The sequence below is a fragment of the Python bivittatus genome, unplaced genomic scaffold, assembly GCF_059951505.1.
Source record: "Python bivittatus isolate LINGU-HERP-01145 unplaced genomic scaffold, Pbiv_v1 ctg000840_np1212, whole genome shotgun sequence".
In the NCBI taxonomy this organism is placed as follows: Eukaryota; Metazoa; Chordata; class Lepidosauria; order Squamata; family Pythonidae; genus Python; species Python bivittatus.
Genome location: NW_028277113.1, coordinates 103,853 through 125,626, shown reverse-complemented (window position 1 = coordinate 125,626; position 21,774 = coordinate 103,853). Strand labels below are relative to the sequence as shown.

General features: G+C 37.1%; 1 protein-coding gene across 1 annotated transcript in view; it reads left to right on the top strand.

Moving 5' to 3' along the window:
- Positions 1-21,774, top strand: part of DNAH5 (dynein axonemal heavy chain 5) — a 150,827-nt gene that overhangs the window by 90,307 nt on the left and 38,746 nt on the right. Inside the window, exons 48-60 of the mRNA XM_088130559.1 lie at positions 1,155-1,277; positions 5,370-5,583; positions 6,442-6,665; positions 8,267-8,465; positions 9,640-9,663; positions 11,775-11,947; positions 13,657-13,787; positions 14,853-15,006; positions 15,761-16,028; positions 17,379-17,610; positions 17,943-18,057; positions 18,651-18,827; positions 20,399-20,602. Coding sequence (XP_087986685.1) covers positions 1,155-1,277; positions 5,370-5,583; positions 6,442-6,665; positions 8,267-8,465; positions 9,640-9,663; positions 11,775-11,947; positions 13,657-13,787; positions 14,853-15,006; positions 15,761-16,028; positions 17,379-17,610; positions 17,943-18,057; positions 18,651-18,827; positions 20,399-20,602 — 2,238 coding nt within the window. The remainder of the gene's footprint in view (positions 1-1,154; positions 1,278-5,369; positions 5,584-6,441; positions 6,666-8,266; positions 8,466-9,639; positions 9,664-11,774; positions 11,948-13,656; positions 13,788-14,852; positions 15,007-15,760; positions 16,029-17,378; positions 17,611-17,942; positions 18,058-18,650; positions 18,828-20,398; positions 20,603-21,774) is intronic.

Here is a 21,774-nt window from a genome sequence, read left to right as displayed (position 1 = left end):
AAACATTTGATTAAGTAGTAAATATCCAAATGTTCATGGTTTGCTATTTACAGTAGTTCTTTTGACTTTAGCAATAAATTAGTCATTCTTTGGAGAAATTGTTTCTTTTTTGTTTGTACCATTTTTATAACCAAATTCCATCTAATTTCTATTTCAAGAAATATGCAGGGTTCCTGATTATTTTCATTTTCTCACACAACTGAGATAAGTTTATTCTCACACTTAACAAAATAAAATCTCAACCAGTTCTCCTTAAAACATGCGCACAAGGAGTAATGAAGTGCAATATATAAAAGCCATTCAAGTTAGACTGAAGTGTTTTGGAGACCATACCTTGGCCAAATCCATAACACAATATTTCCAAATATTATATATTTATACTTATGTCTCCAAAAAATGCACATGCAATACAATTCTGTGTATGTGTACTCTGAAGTGAATCCAATTGACTTGAAGTAGTGATCTCTCGAGTAGTTTTAGGATTGCAGCCTTAGAGTACAATTCTATATATTAATTCCACTAATTCTGCCTTAGATATGTTGGCTGAACATCCAGGCAGTGATAAAATAGAGAAAAGGTGACACAATCATGCCTAGAATGGAATGGCACAGACCTTCGCAAGATACCCCCCATATTGACTTAAATGGAGTGATTTATTTTCTTAGTAAATGTCCTGACACCAATGACCACTCTTCCAAAATCATCAGAAGAGCACAGTGTCTATAGTATAGGTTAGCATCCCTTGACATTGTTTCTGTGCCACTTGAGAGTCATTTATCACTATAGCCTTTTCTGGCAGAAGAGATTTTTTGTTGTGTGTTCCTTTCATCTCTCAGACAGAACAGGTAGTGGCAGTGTCTTTCTCCTCATTCCCTTCATCTTTGGAGTATGGGGTTATTCTGCTCAACCCTTTGTAGCAGGGCTGACTTTTAATATCTGGATTGGCAAGGAATATTTGCATTGTTTATTGGAGTCCCAATATTGAAGGGATTTCGGACTAAGGATGTTAAATTGTATATTACATTTCTTCCTACAGTTGCCTTTGAGTTCCTTTGTTCTAAGCAAACAGTATGCAGAACACACAGCTATTCCTTTAGTGATTATGAGAAGATGCTTACAGTAACTTATTTTATGAATGCATGTGCTTCTTACAGCGCACAATAGAAAGCTATGTGGACAAACGCATGGGCACAACATATGGCCCTCCTGCAGGAAAGAAAATGACTGTCTTCATCGATGATGTGAATATGCCTGTAATCAATGAATGGGGAGACCAGGTCAGCTACTTGCATTAATTCTTTGCATTAGTCAATGAACCATTTAGGCTTGGAGAAATAGTTAAGATCAAGAATACTGTTTTACTCAGATTTGTTAACGTTTGGAAAAAAGTTAAATAATGCACGAGTTCCTTATATGTCAGCAGAGAATAATTTCTGATTTTATTCTGAATGACAAACATCTCAGATGAGCTTTGGCAATTTGCTAAGGCTTAAGAGGTATCACAAAGTGACCCACTGGGATTGGTGTTTGTACCTTTGAGGTAATAGAATACTAGTTATGGGCATTTATAGATATAATTATTCAGTGGGAACTTCTATACCTACCTCTTCACTTGCAAACACTCAGAATAATGTCAGAATGGCTCAAGGTTGACCTTACTTCCTATGCCTGAAACTTTTTATAACTAACCAGTACTGTCTCCAGCTGACCAATAATGGAGAGCATAAATAGACATCCAGCCAGTGCCCTGCCCTAATCCTATCCTTCCTTCATCTTGAAGTTTTGTGTGGCAATTTGAAAAGAAAAACATTTGTGAGGGTAAGCATCCAAGTTGCCTCTCTGCTCAATCTTAGAAGATTGATGTGAAACTATTGTGGCATCATGGCAATTTACCAGCTACAGAGATGGGGAGAGCCAAAGAATAGTTGAGGCAGGAGTTCTGCCAATCAGAAACTGCATCCCTCAAACCCTCAGTTTTATAGCAGGATCATTGGCTTTGTTGCCTAATGAAGACAATAGTAGGCATTTATGAAGATGTAGAGCCAATCCAGGAGGAGTACAAGTGTTGTATGGGCTGTGTTAGCCATAACTCCTTTTTAAAACCAAGTGGATAAATAGTGTACTGTCAAAATATATTCTATAAGAATCAGTGAAAACCAAATAGAGAAAAGTGTTTCATAGCCTAACTTCCTTGATTCATCCAGTATCTCAGGAAAAGTTTTTGGTTATTCCACATTTTATGAAATAAGAGAGGCTGTTCCTCTGCCATTAATGTCCAACATTATGGAACAGCCTCTTTCTGGAAATTACATTGGCCCCCAAGGTGATGGTCTTCAGGATGGTGGTGAAGACCACATTATTCCATAGGGCCTTTAGTAGTTGAGGGCCTTTTGTATATGTGAGACACAGAATGGTGGAATTGTTATTTAAGTGTATGGTTTTGTTATGGATTTAATAGATTGATTAAGTTATTATATTTACTATTGTTTACCATGGATGCCTTCACTAACTGTATTGTTCTAAGTCATTGTGAGTGTGAATGGATTTGGCAGCATACAAATCCAATGATGGATGGATGGATGGAAGGAAGGAAGGAAGGAAGGAAGGAAGGAAGGAAGGAAGGAAGGAAGGAAGGAAGGAAGGGAGGGTTCCAGCAGTAGATAGGTTGGTCATAAATCAGGAAATCCATTTATGGTTCTACTTGGTCATAACACCACATATCAAGCTTTAACCTTTGTCTAGGGCAGTGTTTCTTAAAGTGTGGTCCTAGGACCCCTGGGGGTCCCCCAAGAACTTCTCAGGGTCTGCAAATTCAAAATTATTTGCCAACCTATGTTGAAAAATAATACAATATTAAAATCCCAGCAAACAATCATGAGAAGTGGTCATGGCAACAAAGACATCTATTTTAATTTTTAATATGATAAATATTGATAAATACCATACAAATAGAAGCTTTTTTGGGGTCTTCCATAATTTTTAAAAGTGGGAAGGGTTCTGGGGGAGGTATGATGAACTGAAGATGGCTCTGCGAAAGCGGAGCCAGCGACGTGGCAAAGACCAGTTGAGTAGACCAGTTGAGTAGACCAGTTCCTTGGAACCTCTCTAGATAAGGAGAGGACAGGAGATTGCTCATGTGCTCCAGACAGCTGCTCCTTTGGATGAGACTGCAGGACAGTGGTTTTCCGCAGGTTTGAGTGCCAGGAGACGAAGGGATTAGCATCTTGCTCGCAACTGCAGCGGAGCCTTTTAAAGGACACTAAGTTTGCAACCCTCACTTTCTGATCACTTTCAGAAATTGCCCATTAACTACTTCTAAGCTATTAGAGAACTTTGGACTGACAAGTTTGAAAATGCTGGATGAGTCTTTCTTCAATCTTGAATGAAAGAAAATTTTAATCATAAGCTTAAGAACTTAAAGAATCTGAAATAAATAGCAAAAAGCTAAATAAGATTTTGTTCTTAGAAAGTTATAAATGGACTAAGGGTCCAGATAAAATTGGAATATTGAAACTTTTACAATAAGATTTTGGAATTAACTATAAAGAACAAACAGCTTCTTGTGGGAAACAGATTTTGTTTTAGTTTTTACAAGACAAAACAAAAATAAGCAATTTGATGATTTCAAAAACCAGAACACTAAAGGGGACTAAAGTTTTTAGGTACAGGAAAGATTTACAAACCTGTAAAATGTTGCAAAACGTTCTAACAATTAAAATACTGAAGGAGACTTTTGAAGAATGGAATCAGAAAATAGTAGCCACAGTATCAATGGTGTCAGTAATGATGTCTATTTCTATGGATAGACTATGCCCAAAATATGTTATTGAAGAAATGATAGATGTAGAACAAATTTTAGCTGACAAGATAGAGATGTTATTGAAAGTGATTTACAACTGACAAGCCAACAGAATGACTTAGAAAAGGATGTTTCACTGGATCTACAAAAGAAACTAGCTGAGGTTTTAAAATTTAAAGGGAAATAAAAAGATCAAACCAAGAGAGTGACCCGGATAATTTTTTCCTACTGGATTTACAAAAGAGGTTTGTTAAAGTCTTGAAGAACTCTGTGCAATGGGACAAAGAAAAAATGAGGAGAGATAAAATCCTACAACAATATTTGAATGAACTAAAGATTAAGACTATTAGAAGTAAAAGGAAGGAATATAAACTTGGGTTTATTTGATCAAGGTTAAAACAAGATATGTTGTTACCTCTGGCAACCCTTTACAGACTTTCTGCTGACACCAGGACTGAAAAGATGATGTTTTATGGATTTGTTTATGGTATAGATAAGAAATGGGATACGGGATGAAGAGATAAATTTTTGTAACTTTAGAGGGGGTAAAGGGTCACTAAATTTGTTTATACTTGTGATGAAAGTTGGAAGTAACTTTATATATTTCTTTTCTCTTTATTCTAACTTCTCTTTCTCTTTCTCTTTCTCTTTTTTCTTTTTTCTTTTTTCTTGCACTTTTTACTTCTTTCTATTTTCTTTTCTTTCTTGAAGTTTAGTTAGTATTAGATTTTACTATTATAATAAAAATTCTTAATAAAAATTATATATATAAAAAAATTAAAATAAAAGTGGGAAGGGGTCCTGAGAGAAAATTAAGAAACACTGGTCTAGGGTCAGGCAGTAGCAATGGGATTTAGTATTATTGCCAGAAATTCAGTCCAAGAATCAAAACCCCAACAAAAAGTATATTGGAAAGTTCCAAAGGGAAGTTGGTTGCAGTTGTCATATTCGCTCTGGGGACCTAGCATTCACACATGACACATGCCTTAGAGGTAGGCTGCAGTAGAAATTGTCCCAGTGGAGCACTCGTCCTCTGAGATAGGCTTAAATATCCCAACCTTCTTTATTTTCATGGAGATCTAGTTGAAATTCAGCAGTCCAGGTTTATGGGGTCACATTCTGCAAAGCTTCAACTCCCATCAGGTGCCTTCCACTTGGTAGTCCTTCTTGCTATCTTCTGGTTTGCTAAATGCTGCTGCTGGCATTCTTGAGAACTGGATGATCTTGCCTCCAGTTTCAGGTCAGAACCTTTCGTATCAGGGTTAGAAATGGTAAGATCTGCATCTGTTATATCTCTGCTGGAACTGGGGTATTTACCCCTGGTTCTAAATTGCAGGATGCATCAGCATCTTCATCTTCCAAAGAAGAAGATGTGTCCACTTGGGCCCAGACATAGAGATAAAAAAAACTCACTGGGAAAATGATAGGATTATCAGTTAGGAAGGTTGTGGTGCAAAGAAGAGATAGTACAATCCACTGTGTTGTTCTATGGACATAATCTGCTGGATGAATTTAGATGTCTGCAAGAATAGTTGATTGGGTGTTTTTAATTCTAAAACTTTTCTTGTAGGTCACTAATGAGATCGTTAGGCAGTTGATGGAGCAAAATGGATTTTATAATTTGGAGAAGCCTGGAGAGTTCACCAACATTGTCGATATCCAGTTTTTGGCTGCCATGATACATCCTGGTGGTGGACGAAATGACATCCCTCAGAGACTGAAGAGACAGTTTTGTGTGTTTAATTGCACCCTGCCTTCCAACTCATCCATTGACAAGATTTTTGGTAAAGCAGAATGGCTATTTAGTCTTGTTGCTCATTATGAGGCATTTAGTGCTTGTTTTACTTTAAGAAGCTAAGAGAAGCGAAAAATAAGAGTGGAGATGTAAACAAAATCTTATACTATGGGAGCAGATCCACTAAAATTGCAGCATTAAATGGAATGTGCTAATGTCTGTCATTATTTTTAAAACAGTGCCAAAACAAAATAGAAAAACAAAACACCAGAAACACAACTCTATAAAAAGTGTGAACAAAAAGGTTACCTCTGTTAAAATAAAAGAAGGAGTTTACACTGGGAAATCAGCTATTTGGGAAATTTATATTAAAATAAATTTCCCAAGATACTCTATTTTTAACAACATACATTAGTGGAGGTTGCATGAAGAAGTTCAGTGTTTTTTGGAAAAGTTTTATGTGAAAATGGATGCTTTTTTGTATGGAAACGTTAAGAACAATTGGTATAAAACACAGCAATAACAATAGTGGATCCAATATCACCCTACAAATGTGGATAATAAAACTGACTGGATTTTAACTGATCCACATATCTCTACTATATTTTTATGTATGACCCAAAATCCCAAAACAGTTTCCTTGAGATTCTTCCATTTTCCCTCTGTGTCATGTCTAACCTTGATATTAGCTTGTGTGTTCTGGACACATTATGTTTTTCAGGCAATTTTTAAAAAGTGCATTCATTCTCTAGGTATCACAATGTGATATTTTAATTAATTTATTTAAAACATTTCTATACTGCTCTCATTTAGCAAATTTTGATATGATTGGATGACATTGTTTGGTGGTTGTAGGTAAGACGGGGAAGTGGATGGGTTTCTCAAATATCTAACTTGAACTTTCCAGGTGTGATTGGCACAGGGCATTATTGTAGCCAAAGAGGCTTTTTGGAAGAAGTGAGAGCAACAGTTGCTAAGCTGGTCCCATTGACCCGGCGGTTGTGGCAAATGACCAAGATCAAAATGCTGCCAACTCCAGCCAAATTCCATTATGTGTTCAATCTCCGGGACCTTTCCAGGATCTGGCAAGGGATGCTTAATACTATTTCAGAAGTAATCAGTGAATCCAATGTAAGTAACACATATGATATTTTCATGTATTACATGGTTTTGCTATTATCTTTGAAATTCAATTCCCACTTTTTATATTGGATACATGTAGATGATAAACACTATATAGTAAGAACTACTGGGAACAGAATTGTAGACAGCCCCATAAGTCAATAAATAATATTATACTTTAATTGTAAACACTAAGCCTGAATGTATCAGTGCAGACTTCTATGACTCTATGTCACACCAAGATAAAACAGCCCTTAATTAACCAACACTATAAAGAATAATAAGCAGTACAGGTAGTTATGACAGTGCTGAACGAATGGTGATTATGACCGGTCCTCAGAGTTCTGGCCATCCCAGCACCCCTGCTTGGCAATCGGCTCACGCTTACAACTGATTGCAGTGCCCTCCAATTACGGTTGCAACCCCTGTGATTGCAAATGGGGATCATGTGACTTCAGGATGCTGAAGCCATTGTAAGCGTGAGCCGGTTGCCAAGTGCCTAGATCATGATCACATGACCACGGGGGTGCTGGGACAGCCAGACTTTAAGGATCGATTGTACCACTCATTCAGCACTGTTGTAACTTCGAATGGTCACTGAACAAGTAGTCATAACCAAGGACTATTTGTAGAAAGCTTTTATACCTTAGAAGTCATGCCAAACATTATTTAGGGAAGTCATTCATATTTCAGACCTAGAGAGGCACAGAGCAAATAAAATTGTATTTAGTGTCAGGGAGGAGCTTGAGCAAAGACCTGCTCTTAAGATATATTCACAAAGGTATTTGTGGTAGTTAACCACAGCAGGGAATATCAAGAAAACTAAATTGAAATGTAAGGGAGCACACTGTCAACATTTTCTGCTTTTTGTGAAAGGCATTCTGTAAGTGATTTTGGAAAGGAAAGAGGCAAATGTGTTGAATCTTTGTACCACTAAGATCGTGTTCCTCTCTCATCTGTTTACACAGCATACTGAGTATGGTTATGGATTGATTGAATGTATTAATGGATTGATATGATACATTGAATTGTAAACTAACCAAGTGGGCTGGGTTTGCACAATTCACTAAGCTACAACAAGACTAACCAAGCTTAGCATGCTGAACAAAGACACTTGCTAGATCATTAGTGACCCTTGGTATCATTTCTAACTTAATCCTGAACTGGCCTTGTTATCTCAGCCCCAGAGCAGGTAGTTAGAATATATAACATAAACATACTTTTAGGGGGAGACATATGGAAATCAATTAAATAGAAATTCTGAACCCCCTTGTCCTCTCCAGCCTTCACAGTTCTTAGCCAAAAGCATGTACACACAAATAGGCAAATATAAACAGATGGCTAGATGCAAGTTTCGTGCCTACATCGTGTGTATTTTTTAAACATTTCCAAATATGGAAAATAATTATCGTCCTAATGATTGTAACTGGGATTATTTCCCATATTTAATAATGAACATGGACAGCACTCTCTCAATAACAAAATAAATCTGTTACACGGAGCCTCCTTTTAAAAATAAATATGTATGAGAGGCCTATATTTTGAATGTTGCAAATCTCAACTTGTAGTGAAGCTACACACAGTTGCTTTTCTCTTCTCTCTCTGAACAGGTGCTCATTAGGCTATGGAAGCATGAATGTAAGCGTGTTATTGCTGATCGTTTCACAAATCCTGAAGACGTGGAGTGGTTTGATCAGGCACTGGCAAAGCTGATTGAAGGAGAACTTGGTAGTGATAAGGCAGCACTAGTGGCACTCAACAAAGATGCTTTCTTTGTTGATTTCTTAAGAGATGCACCTGAAGCAACAGGTAAACTTACTCTAAAATGAAAAACGTGCCTAATATTAGCACCGTACAAGGAAGTAGTAGATTTGCAGAATAATTATGCTTTTAAAACCTCATAGATAATTATAAAGTTTAAGTAAGTTGGTGGTGGAGGAGGAGAAGGAATTGTTTGCAGGAGAAATTGCAGCTTTGGAAGGAAGTCTATCTCTTTCTTCCACAGTGGGGTCCCCTTATTTTGTAATCTCTGTGCCCACCATCTAGGCTCTAAAACTGCCTCCATGAATGTCTACAGAATCTATTTTAAAGATAAGAGTGAAGGATGTCCTTTTTTTTTTTTTTTTTTGAGAATAGGAATGCAGCATGTAAAAGAATGTCTTTCCTCCCAAGCAGTGTCTCGTTCTTGAAAATCCTTCCCTCCTTAGTAGGCAAGTTGGCTTGAATACAGTCACTGCTATTCCTACAAAAACAGGGACAAGCTAGGGAGTTCTCCAAGCCTGGTTCACATAGTACTGGATAAACCAATAATCTCCCAGTATAGGAGGTCCCAGTTAGCTCTCAATTAGTATGAAGGGACTACATACAACTTGTCAGAAATCCTTCAAAGTTATCTACAGATGATGGTATGAACCATTCCATAAAGATCTGCTTAATTATACCTGTTTCCTCCATAGCTTTAAAGTGTGAATATTCAGAAGAAGCATTTGCCCAGAGACATTACTGGTAATTGCTATGCATGGCAGTAGAGATGATTAAGAAGGACAGAATAAGTAAAAGCAGGTTGATTTTGCATGAGTTATTAACAGTATGAGCATCAAGCTAAGTCTATCTTCAGTCTATTTTTGATTCCAGTTGCAGAAGCAAGATCTCACCTGACCCAGAATGCATAATCCCAAGGATATTAACTCTGAATCCAGTTCCACTGGATTCAGACTTGTGGTCAGAATATAGTTGGAATTTTAGTCTCTGCATATGTTGTTTAAAACTGCCTGCTGTTAGATATAATGGAAATACCTTCTAGGAGAACATGCATAGTTTCTCACTGTTATGAATCATGAGAAAGGTCTGTGATAGAGTATCTTCCACACCATTTGACAAATCTGTCTCTTCAAGAAACAAATAGGAAAGCTGTGAACAATCCTTTGTAAGAAACAAGTTATATATTTTTATTTAAATGGAAACACATTTTATTTCATACTAGGTCTGAAGGAAAAGTCTCTCAAAGGTAAGCTAGAGGCTTCTGATCTTGTCAAATTTGCCTAATTACTTCTAAGAGTTTGAGTTCTGCACTTAGGAGTACATCTTTAATTTCATAGATGTCAATGTGCCAAGCATGGCTGATTGTAGACAAGATCGCGACCTTGAATTTTTATTTCTGTTTTGCTTTAAAACAAATTCTAATAGGGAATAATTTCTTAGATGGTATAGCATGCTTCTTGATAGTTGACACAGCAATCTGATAAAGCTAAAATTAAGCATTGTGATGCCGTTCAGCAAATATAAATATTTCAGCTTTATAAACAATATAGGAAAAATGTATTCTCAATATAGGATAAGATAGTTGGTAAAACCAGTTGTCATAATAAATTTTAAAAAATCCTTAAGGGACTTGAAATGTTCTCTAATTGGCATTTTTAAAAAGCCTTTCCTTTGTTGGAGAAAGTTCTGCATAATTTTATTGAAGTTGTATAAGCTGCTTTAATGCTTGATTCAGCTTTTGAGATGAATTTACTTTGAGCAATTAACTGTAGTTCTAGCATTTTGTTTTGCATGGTTCAGATATTATTTTCTTTCCTTTAGAGCAAAGTGTTTTTTATTTCAATTAATTTCGGTTAACATAGTATGAAAGTATGGCATCTTGAAAAATGGCTGAGTGTCTCACAGGAACATCCTCTTCTGAATTTGCAAATATGCTTGGAACCCCCTTTTCTCTTTCACTAGTGTTCGTATTGCTCAGCCTTGCTCCAGTGTTCAGGAACTTCTTCCCTAAATCAATTTGCATTGACCTTTTTGGTGCTCATAAAGAGAAGAAGTTAATCGGCCAATCCTTCCCTTTAGAAGGGAATTATAAGAACATGACCTGGATGCATAAAAATAGTTGTTGTGTGTAAAGTCTTGCTTTATAGGTTTGCTTGTTTCAGTGGCCCAATTTTATAGGCGTAGTGGCTATATAGCTTAGCCTATGTTGCTTCCCATTTCCCCAAAGATGCTGCAGCTATTTCTCCATTCCCAGCAAGTCATCCTCACACCTTTTTGTCTCTCTTTCCTGCTTTCCTTACTGCATTATGTACCCACCTACAATTTATTCCTTCTCCTGATATTTAATTCTTGTCATGTTTTCTCAGCAATTTCAAAACTTTGAGCTGGGAAATAATACCATACTATGGAAAAATTGTATTACAAAAGAGTTGAGATTAACTGGGACTCTGGAACATATATTGTTGGCATCTAAGATTTCAACATATGATATTAAGCTATATTTTCTTCTAGAAAAAGGCAGCCAACTGGGACAAATTGGAAGGAATGCAAGGAAGAAATAGTTTGATTAATTTTTTTGTGTGCTGTTACGTATAATTGGATTAGGAGAAGTGCATATATACCTTCAATGGTTAGATGTGGGGGAATTTCTTCAGGAAGCGTTAGTAACTTGTATAACTAGTTAATACAAGTCTTCAAAATGTTTCAAAGTTGAAATGTTCCATTCCAATTTCAAAACAGCCATTCCGTCCAACATTACTGAAAGTAGTCCAACTTTAAAAGATGCCCAGTTCAAGGCTGGATCACTTCTGATAACCTAGGAATGGTCTGTTCCAACATTAGACCACTAGTGGTAAGGTTAGACCAGGAAGTTCTGGGCTCAAAGCATTTTAAATTTCAATCATTCTGCATACCTCTATTAATATTTTATTAATATGTTATATTATTTATACAATAATATTAATATTAATATTAATATAGAACCATAGTTCCTTCTTAAACCACACAAAAGCAACTTTTCAGTTCACTATTTTAAAGCCCTGAAAAGAAAAATAACACAATAATAAATTATTGCCACATCCACTTAGGTCAGCAGAGTTCATAAGAGCTCATCAGCTACATCACTGCACAAACAGCCAAAATGACAGCTTTTAAAATTTCTATTTCATCTCACTGATTAGATAGGTCCTTAAGCCTGAATTCTGCTAAATCTTGCTCCCTTGCACTGCTCTTGTCATTGTTGTCACGGTTGCATTTGTAGTCATCAGTATTCACCCATTTGAGTCCCTTTCTTAGTTCTTCAGATACACAGGAACGATACACAAATTAATTCTAATTAGAAGTGTTATTTTATTATAGGAGAAGAACCAGAGGAAGCAGAAGCTGACATGCCTAAAATATATGAACCCATTGAATCTTTCGATGCCCTGAAGGAACGTTTAAACATGTTTTTACAAATATATAATGAGAGTATCCGTGGGACAGGAATGGATTTGGTGTTTTTTACAGATGCTATGATTCATTTAATAAAGGTACCTGTGGTTGCTTTAGTTACATTTTGGAGATTTCAGATGCACGAGGTGAAACTTTGATCATTCGTCAGTTTCATCTGTACAAATTCTAACAATATTCAAATGTAAATAGTGGAAATGAAGCTTTCCTGAATGATGATGAAGACTTATCCATGTGCAGTTTCTAAAAAGTTCCAGAAAATGCTCCTTTCATGATCAGTTTGTTGCCACTAGAGAAGTAAATGGTCAGTCTTTCAAAGTATAAGAAACTGGATTAATATAAAGATGAAGACCTGTTGTTTTTTTACAGTAAAATGAGACAAATCGTATTTATCCATATTCCTCCAATGAAAATCTCTCTTACAAAATTATTGTACATGAATTTGTAGTTAAGAAATTCTGCATCCTGCACCTAGTCATCTGCAGGAGTAAACAAGGCAGATGCTGGATATTGTCCCAGATTCTGTAGATAGGCTAAACATGAGAGCCAATGTTTTGCTCTTATTTATGCTGGTGCCATAATTAAAATATCCTGACATTGCTAATTAAAAATGCAGATTTACAGAATAGCAGAATTGTGGGTAAAACCATTGAAAAGTGACATTACTGAGAAATAGATTCATTCACTTGTATCAAATGTGCTAGAGATGGCAGTGAAGGTTAAGCAGGGCCAGCCCTATTATCAAGCATATGATGGCTACCTTGGTGGGAGATTATAGGAGGTAAAAGCAGCCATGATTGTCCCTGATTCACCAATCATTCCTGTAAGGTTCTGCTTCAGTCAGCTGTCCTGCTCTAGCATGTGTGAAGCACTGCTTTGTTTTTCTTTTAAGGATAGTCAAATTGAGGTAGTCAGGAGAGAGATTTCTCAGCTAAACAGAAATAAACGGTTGTTCCAGCAACCAATAGATTCTGATATTGCTTTAGTAATGTTTTAGCTTAGCTCTGCCACTATATTTAATCAGGCCTTGTTTCCATAAAGTGGCCTGTTCTGTTGACAGTACAGAATTCTCAGTGCTGTAGAGCCTCTAAGGTGACTTTGACATTTTGAACAAATTAGTGCTCAAGTCCTCGGAATTTGAGTATATTAGTGCAACCTCCTTATGACACAAGACACTGATCTTGTGTACTTTATTGAGAAAGAAAGTTCTATGCAAATAAGAACTCCAAATATGCTTCCAAACCCAAATGAGAAAAGTTGTTTGTATCAAACATTTCTTTCTCTGAGGAGGAGTAATTGGGTATCTGTGTCATTGCACCGAACCATCATATGAGTAGTGACAAGTTTTTTGTGTTATTGGCCTGAACTGATTGATATCGTAGGTGGGCTTTTGGGAAAGAAAAAAACTTTAGAAGTCAATCAGTTCAAGTTGTACACTATATCAGGTGCTTGATCATGTTATTTTAAGCTAGACTCTCTACTTCAGAAGTGGTGGAAGATGCTGGCCGTCACAGTACTGAAGTAAGATTCAAATGCTAATCCATACACTTCTGTACAAGGAATAAGAGAAGCACCATTTTGTCCTTGATACTAGAAAGCAAAATGTCTTTGGCCAAACCTGGAAGTTACATTCTTTGAAGGAGTTTAATGAATGATCAAAGCAAAGATTGGGATCAGCATTGTACTACCAGTATTAAAGAAGCTGCACTATGCAGGAACTTATCAAGTGCCTGCTTATTATTTTGTTATTCTAAATATGCAACCAATAAAATGATGCTGTGCTCTGCAGATCTCTCGTGTGATTCGCACTCCCCGTGGAAATGCCCTACTTGTTGGTGTTGGAGGATCTGGAAAGCAGAGCTTGACAAAACTGGCATCATTCATAGCAGGCTATGATATGTTCCAGATCACATTAACAAGGTAACCTGTTGAATAAACACAGTACCAAAATGAAATATTTAATTTATAAAATAAATCATATAATTAATATGGAAATCATTATTGCACTAGTTCTAATGTTAAGAAGCACAGGTCTATATAATCTTTAGCCCGCTTTTAAAACTATCTTGCCTCCCCGATGTTGTTGAATGCAAACAAATCTCCCAAACTCTAGAAATGGTTGTAGTCTGAAACTTTACTATTCAGTACTATAAATAAGCATTTGTAGTAAAGAAAAGGCAGTGCAAATTTTTCACCCTTATCTAGAACATGGAAGATAGTATTCAAAGCAGCTTTTAAAAAACAGTTTGAAGCAACATAAAAAACCAATTTTCCCCTCCAACCCTAGAAAAAGAAATAATACATAGAAATTTGTATAGGTCTAAATATTTGACAATATCATAATCATACAAAAGGTAGTTCTGAATTTTAAGAGAGAGAGAGAGAGAGAATGAAGTTATTCTCTCAATAAATTTAGGGCAATCCTCCCATTTTAAAAATAAATTATTCAGAGAAAAGAAACTAGTCTTTCAGGCAAATACAGTTATTATCTCTGTTATGTGAAATGGATTTTTAAAAAGTCTACCATAAATTCAGATTTCCTATGGTCTTCTTGTAAACAAGTCCTCAATTGTACTTCTTAGATAAAATATATTCCATCTACAAGAAATGAACTTTTTAATTTTTCCAAATTCCATGATGAAAACTCTATATGAATTATTACAGCTTGGTTTGGTTTATTAATTGTGTTTACATTCTGTATTATTAAAATGTAATACAGCTTAGAACAATGAAACAAAAATGAAGAGTTGAAGAATAAAATAGTAGACAAATTGAGAAATAACCTTAAATAGTGGAGATTTTTAAAATGCATGGATATACTATGTAGACAGACTATAGAGTTCTAAAAGTAGCAACCATTAAAACAGACACTGAATAGAAAAGCCAAGACAAACTGTTCTTATTTTAAGGCAACTTGGCTTGATCAAAATTATTTACAGGCCAGGAAGCTTGGAATGTCTGTGACTATTTTTTCCCTTTTCCTAGATCCTATAATACGTCTAATTTGATGGAAGACTTGAAGCATCTGTATAAGACAGCCGGACAGCAAGGAAAAGGAATCAGTTTCATTTTTACAGATAATGAAATAAAAGATGAAGCTTTCCTGGAGTATATGAACAATGTTCTATCATCAGGAGAAGTAGGGTTTTCATCTCTCTTTGAGTTAGCTCTGAGTTTCCAGAAACAGAGAGAGCTTGGCTGATGAAACTTAGTGACAGACTGATTCTGTAAAGTTCTGTGCTTGAGTACACTGATGATGAAGAAACATACCTACTGAACACTGATTTTTGTGTAAACACAGAGTGGATCAAGCTCTTAGTTTTTAGTTTATTTACTACTGAGGTACAAGTAGTAAAGTAAAGACAGACCTGACGAAGATCTTTAGTAGAATCACACAGATTGAAAATGTTTTCTTTCTAGGGCAAAAATACATAGATAGACAGTTGTAGCTCTCCAAAAATTGCTGACCTTCATCTCCCAGCAGCCTTAGCTAGCAAGTCCATTGGTGAGGCAGATTGGAAGTTGTAGTTCAGTAACATCTGGATGGCCACAGATGTTAAGAATAAAAGGGAAGAAAAAGGAAAATTAAGTGTGAATGTTATTATTTATTGGCATATCCTGCCTTTTCTCACAAAGCTAGCATGCAAAGCAGCCAATAATAAAATAGCAATAAATGAATTATAATTAAAATACTTTGATTATCATTATAAACTCATGAAACAAACTAACAATCATCTCTTTAACTTCAGCATTTCAAATGGATACAATAATCTTTTAGTAACATATGAATGAATGATCGATATTTAAAAAGGCAGATAAATAACTTCTTTTTTTATCAAAACCTGACAGTTGGCTGTATGTGGGATGCTATAAAAAATGTTCTTCCCCTTTAGGTTTCCAACTTGTTTGCTCGTGATGAAATTGATGAAATCATTGGCGATCTCATTCCAGTTATGAAGAAGCAGCATCCACGACGTCCTCCCACCAATGAGAATGTATATGATTATTTCATGAGTAGAGTTCTCCAGAACCTGCATGTGGTTCTTTGTTTTTCACCAGTGGGTGAAAAATTCCGAAACAGAGCTTTGAAGTTCCCTGCCCTCATTTCTGGTTGCACTATAGACTGGTTCAGCCGCTGGCCCAAAGACGCCCTGGTTGCAGGTGAGTTGTGAGATGTTTGGCTATTGGAATGGATTATAATTTTGTCAGTAGCTTTACCATGATGACGATCTCTTCTGTAGTGTGTCATTTCCCTTGAGATCAGTTTTTTCTTCTTAGTAGAAGGTGCTTGGAGAAGGTTGTTGAAGCAAAATGGTATCAGAATCTATTTTGAGGAATGCTTTGATGCATATACATTGATTATACCTCCCCCCCATTCTAAAGAAAAATAAACTTAGAATATTATATTTAAAATCTAAATGTATTGTGTTTACATTCTGGCAAGACTGAAAAGTTTTGGATAAATTAGAGTGTCCTTAGAACACATGTACAAGGAAATTATTGTGTTGATGGCATTTCAGTAATGATAAGGTTAGAGAGTTTTCTCTCTCCACATGTGAAGCGTTAGTGATTGAGAAAGCATACTGCAGTTGAATTTCTTTCTTTGAAACAAATGACTTGATGTGAGAAATGCAAATGACAAAATTAAATGAAGCCCATTTACTTATTCTTAAAGCAATGGGATTCTTAATTCCATCAAGGCTAGAACACTAGCTTTGCTCCCAGTAATTACAGGAGGAGGATTACCCATCAGTAAAAAGAGATAAATGCTAAGCTGATTTCACTCCTGAGATGATAAGCAGAGAGCCTGTGACGTACAAATGAGAAAGAGCAGAAATAATAATATCTAACCCTCTGCATCAAAAGAGAAAAGAAAAGAAAGACCGCAGATACTTTGGCAATTAAAAGTGCTCAGTTCCCTTGGCCTATAATTTACATAGTTTGAGAGCCACATAGTTAGCAATGGTTAAAAATGGGGTGTTTATGTTATTGCATACATCAATACATGAGAGTGTTTGACGCCATGTATCTGATTTGTGAGATCACCAGGGGCATCTGCAATAAGGGCGTGTCAAAAAATCAAGATGCTCATACAGTTGAAGCCTGCTCCTTTTTATGTGCAATGCACGCACAAAAAAATGAGTGGGCTTCAATCATGAAGTTGCATCTACCATGTTGACTTTTTTGCACACACACATACACACACACGCTTGGAATTTCCCTGGATATCACATAGTTCATACTTGTCTGCCAAGTGTGTGTGTTGGAGGAGCTCAGAAGGTTGATTTTGCTGCTGTCAAGGAAGGAGAGAAGTCCAAGAACATGACTGGGATGGAGGGGTGTGAAAGAAGGATAAGGGTGGATAAGAAAAGAAACTTGCAAGGTTATCTTTGTTTTCCTCACAATACCCATATGCTTTTAGCCGAAGAAATAGGTCAGGAGTCATCCTAACTTTCTTTTGCCAGAGAAGAAATTAGTGTTTGTACTAATAGAAATTAAATCTCATTTTAGTATCGGAGCATTTCTTGTCATCATATGAAATTGATTGTACTGAAGATATCAAAAAAGAGATGGTGCAGTGTATGGGTTCCTTCCAAGATGGAGTTGCTGAAAAATGTGTTGACTACTTTCAAAGATATCGTCGATCTACCCATGTGACTCCCAAATCTTATTTGTCCTTTATTCAAGGATATAAAGCTATATACAAAGAAAAACATGCTGAGGTGCAGACCTTGGCCAACAGGTGAAGTGTTTTGATACTCTTATAATCAGGTATTGTTCTTGCCAAATAGCTCAACCGAATCTTAGTACCCAAAGGAGTGACATAAGTTCAAGAGATCTGAACTGGTTCCTTGTAGATGGCTTGTGAAATTATGCTGAGGGCAATATAAAATTAGACTAAAGGTCACAAATAGTTCTAGGGCCACAGCTTACCTCCTTTTATTTTTACGTGAAAAGGAATAATCAAAGATTATTTTCAGAATATAGACCCTTGATTGAAGTTTCTAGTCTAGTGAATTTTTGTTCTTTGGAATTTTTTTTTAAAAAGATGGTTTTATATATGCTAAATTTCAGAATGAATACTGGATTGGAGAAGCTGAAAGAGGCTTCTGAATCCGTGGCAGCTTTGAGTAAAGAGTTGGAAGCCAAAGAGAAAGAACTTAAGATTGCCAATGAAAAAGCTGATATGGTAAAGTGCAGTGTGTTTATTTCAACTTTTTCACTAATGGGAAAACCTTGAAGAAAAACCTTTAGTGGACTTCCCCTAATGGATGCCCCTCTGCACATGTTCTCTCTGAATTCCACATAGCATTAGCTGAAGATTCTAGGAGTAGCTCCTCATAAAAGGGACACATCATACAACATGCAGCCCTCAGGCCTCCTCCCTTTGCAGTCCTTGAGGCCTTCCTATTCTGGCTATGGCTGTTGAAAATTGATGCCGGAATACCTGACCATTTTGAGATGGGAATCAGAAGAAAACAGGCATATATCACAATTAAGAACCCATAAAACGTCACCCAAATCCTAGCCTTGCCTTCATGGTGTATAGCCCCACCCACTTTTGGGAGCTCAGCCAACCTAAAATGCTAACTGTAAGCATTGTGTACCAAAATGCTGGCTTGCCCCTGGCCTATGGGATCTCACACTGCTTGTTTACTGAAATACAAAGAATTTTAGTAATTGGTGAGCATAAAATTCTCTTGGCAAAGAATTATTTTCTACAGCAATAATTACTTGTTTCTCCATTTTTTCTTTCACTCTTTTTTTTAATGTCCTCAATAGGTGTTAAAAGAAGTCACAGTGAAAGCCCAGGCTGCTGAAAAGGTGAAAGCAGAAGTTCAGAAAGTGAAGGACAAAGCCCAGGCTATTGTAGACAGCATTTCGGCAGACAAGGGTATCGCTGAAGAAAAATTAGAGGCTGCTAAACCTGCTTTAGAAGAGGCTGAGGCTGCTTTGCAGGTTAATGAAGAATGAAAGGAGAGTCCACTGTTTGGCCTTACGCAGATGTGCTGTCCTCTCAGAAACCAGATTTCCCCAGATTGGAAACAGTTCTATGTGCTCCCTCCTTTCCCTTTCCCATCATGGGTGAAATTCATGTGCATTTGCATGAATGCAAATTATGTCAACCCTCCCCCCCACCCATCCCCTTGATCTTTACTCATGTCTTCCTAGGATAGCTGCTCAATTTATTTTTTTAATCCTTGGGGTTTATTCTCTGTATGTAAAACATACTTTTCACACAGAGAATAAACCCCAAGGATTAAAACAATTTACAAAAAGAAGGCCACATAACATTGGTGGCAGAGCCAGCAATCTCCAACGGATCAGAAAAGCTACCTACTGTTAGTGAAAACATGTCAAAGCAGTCAACCCCCCCTCCCCCGGTCATAGCATTCTACGGCTACTAAATCTACACAGCTAAATTACCTGCCATTTATTGGCAGGAATTAATCACATCCTTCTTAGTCCAAGTGCTGCTTCACCTGTTTCTTTCAAGAAGTCAGCCACCATTCAAGACTGGCAGGATTTTCATATATCAGGCAGTCCCCTGTAGATCCTGCAATGTAATTAATGTTATTAAGTGTAAACTTCCAAGGAGTCACCGTCAATATGTAGGTAAAATGACTGATTTGCATCCACATTTTACAGCCCATAAATCAGCCACTTGGCAGAAACCATTAGAAGAACTAACTGCGGGCCACATCAGTTCAAATAACCACTGCCTGTTTAATTTGACAGAAATAGAAATACCATCTGATCTAGAAATATGGAGAAATGTGATATATACACTGTGATCTCAGTCTGGGGAATAGCATCTAACATCATTTACCTACACCAAGTATGTTTTGTTCTATAGCAGCCACATTAACTATGGCAGTCACTTCACATCAGAGCAGCTGAAGAAGGTGGAAGCTCAAACAATTACCTTCTAAACTTTTACAATTCTCTTTTATTAATCTGTGTCAATTATTCACGCACACAGACAGGCACATGCACACTTTCATAGATTAGCTATTGTAAAATAATTAAAAATACAGACTCCTTCAAGTCATGCACAATACCTGGTGGCTCCATGGGCATGCTGATGCAATGCTATTGGAAGCAACCTGGAAATGGTTTGCCACAGCGGCTTTCCAGGTTGCTTTTCCAACTTCCAACTTAGCTTACAAGCCTGTGATTTCCTGTTAGTCTCCCATCCAAGTATTCACGTCTGATCCTGCCTAATTCTTTGAGAAATGCCAAGATTGGCTAGGTGCTACTACCTGGTATGATAGGGTGTGTCCTAAATAATTTTATGCAAAAAATAGATAAATGCCTACCAAGAGTTAAGTACTAGATGATGCTTGTCATGGTCCTGGCTTAACAACAACTGTGTATTATCTTAATTTCTGAATATAGTTTGATGTAATTGGCTGATGTTGTTGAACCCACCGTGGGATGCCTTTAAATGAAAAGCCTGCTGATTTTTTTCAGGCACTTAAAAAAGACTGTGATAATTCTTAATTCTGTCCACCCTTTCAATCATGTAGACAATCAAGCCTGCAGACATTGCCACTGTCCGCACGCTGGGTCGGCCACCTCATCTTATCATGCGTATCATGGACTGTGTATTGCTGCTGTTCCAGAGGAAAGTAAATGCTACCAAGATAGACCTGGAGAAAAACTGCATTATGCCATCATGGCAGGAGTCCTTGAAACTGATGACAGCAGGAAACTTCTTACAGAACTTGCAGGTATTCCAAAATGCACAGATTAAAAAAAAGAAGACAGCGCCGAACAAGTTATGGATGTGTAATATATAGTGGCAGCAGAACATTGCATGTGGGAGGAAATTCAGCTGGAGTTATGTCTGACCCCTAAACATTTTCCGTCTTGTCCCATGGAGAGGTTTCCCCCATGCATACGTATACCATTTTTCCTCCCAACCCTAAATTTAGACATAGAGCTCCTCCTGTGCGAATGGGGATATGGAATTGGGAAGTAGTAGCTTTTAAGAGAGGGTAGAAAACCTGCAGGCCGCATGCGGCCCCCAGCTTTTACATCTCCCCAGCCTCCTGAGATTTATGAAGAGAGCTATGTAGTTGTTCTTTTACAAAATGTAAGGGGGGATGGAAGTGAAAGGCTTTTGGGAGATAGCTTCCATTCCTACTTTTAAGCCCCTCGTCCAGAAACCCCACAAAACAATCAAATATATGATCACTGAAATTGTGCCTTTGGGGCACCAAAAATTAGTGGCATGATTTTGGGCTGCGTTGTTTTATTTTGGTTATGCATTTTTTTCTCTTCCAGAGCCCTTCCATTCCTGCTTTTAAAATCAGATGCAAAAGACCCACCACCACTTCCAGGGATGTCATTATAGCCTCAGTCTTAGTCTGGACTTTGTTCAGTACTGAGAGACTTCACTGCTGTATGCCTGTGAGAGACGGTGCAGCTTGCCAATTACCAGATGAAAGTCCTAGAGCAGTGTTGTCCAAACTTGGCCACCTTAAGATGAGTGGACTTCAACTCCCAGAATTCCCCAGCCAGCCATGCTGGCTGGGGAATTCTGGGAGTTGAAGTCCAATCATCTGGGAGTTGAAGTCCACTCATCTTTGGACAACACTGTCCTGGAGAATGGACTCATGACCAATTAATATGAAAAGTTCAGAGACAGAGAAACAATTTCAAAGATTGTTCTTATTTCTCTCTTTGTCCTTCTGTGTAGGTGTTGGTAAATAGAGATTTTGCTCTCCAATAATTACAAAACAATCTATAATTCAGCACCTAATAAGGATGGCAGTAGTGTGAGCAGGCACCAGCTCAAAACCCAAGCACAGTGAAGATCAGGAAGGTAGAAATTAGATAGACAAACTTTCATGAACACAAGTAGTAATGCAGCTTATTTTGATATAGAATTCTGTGGAAA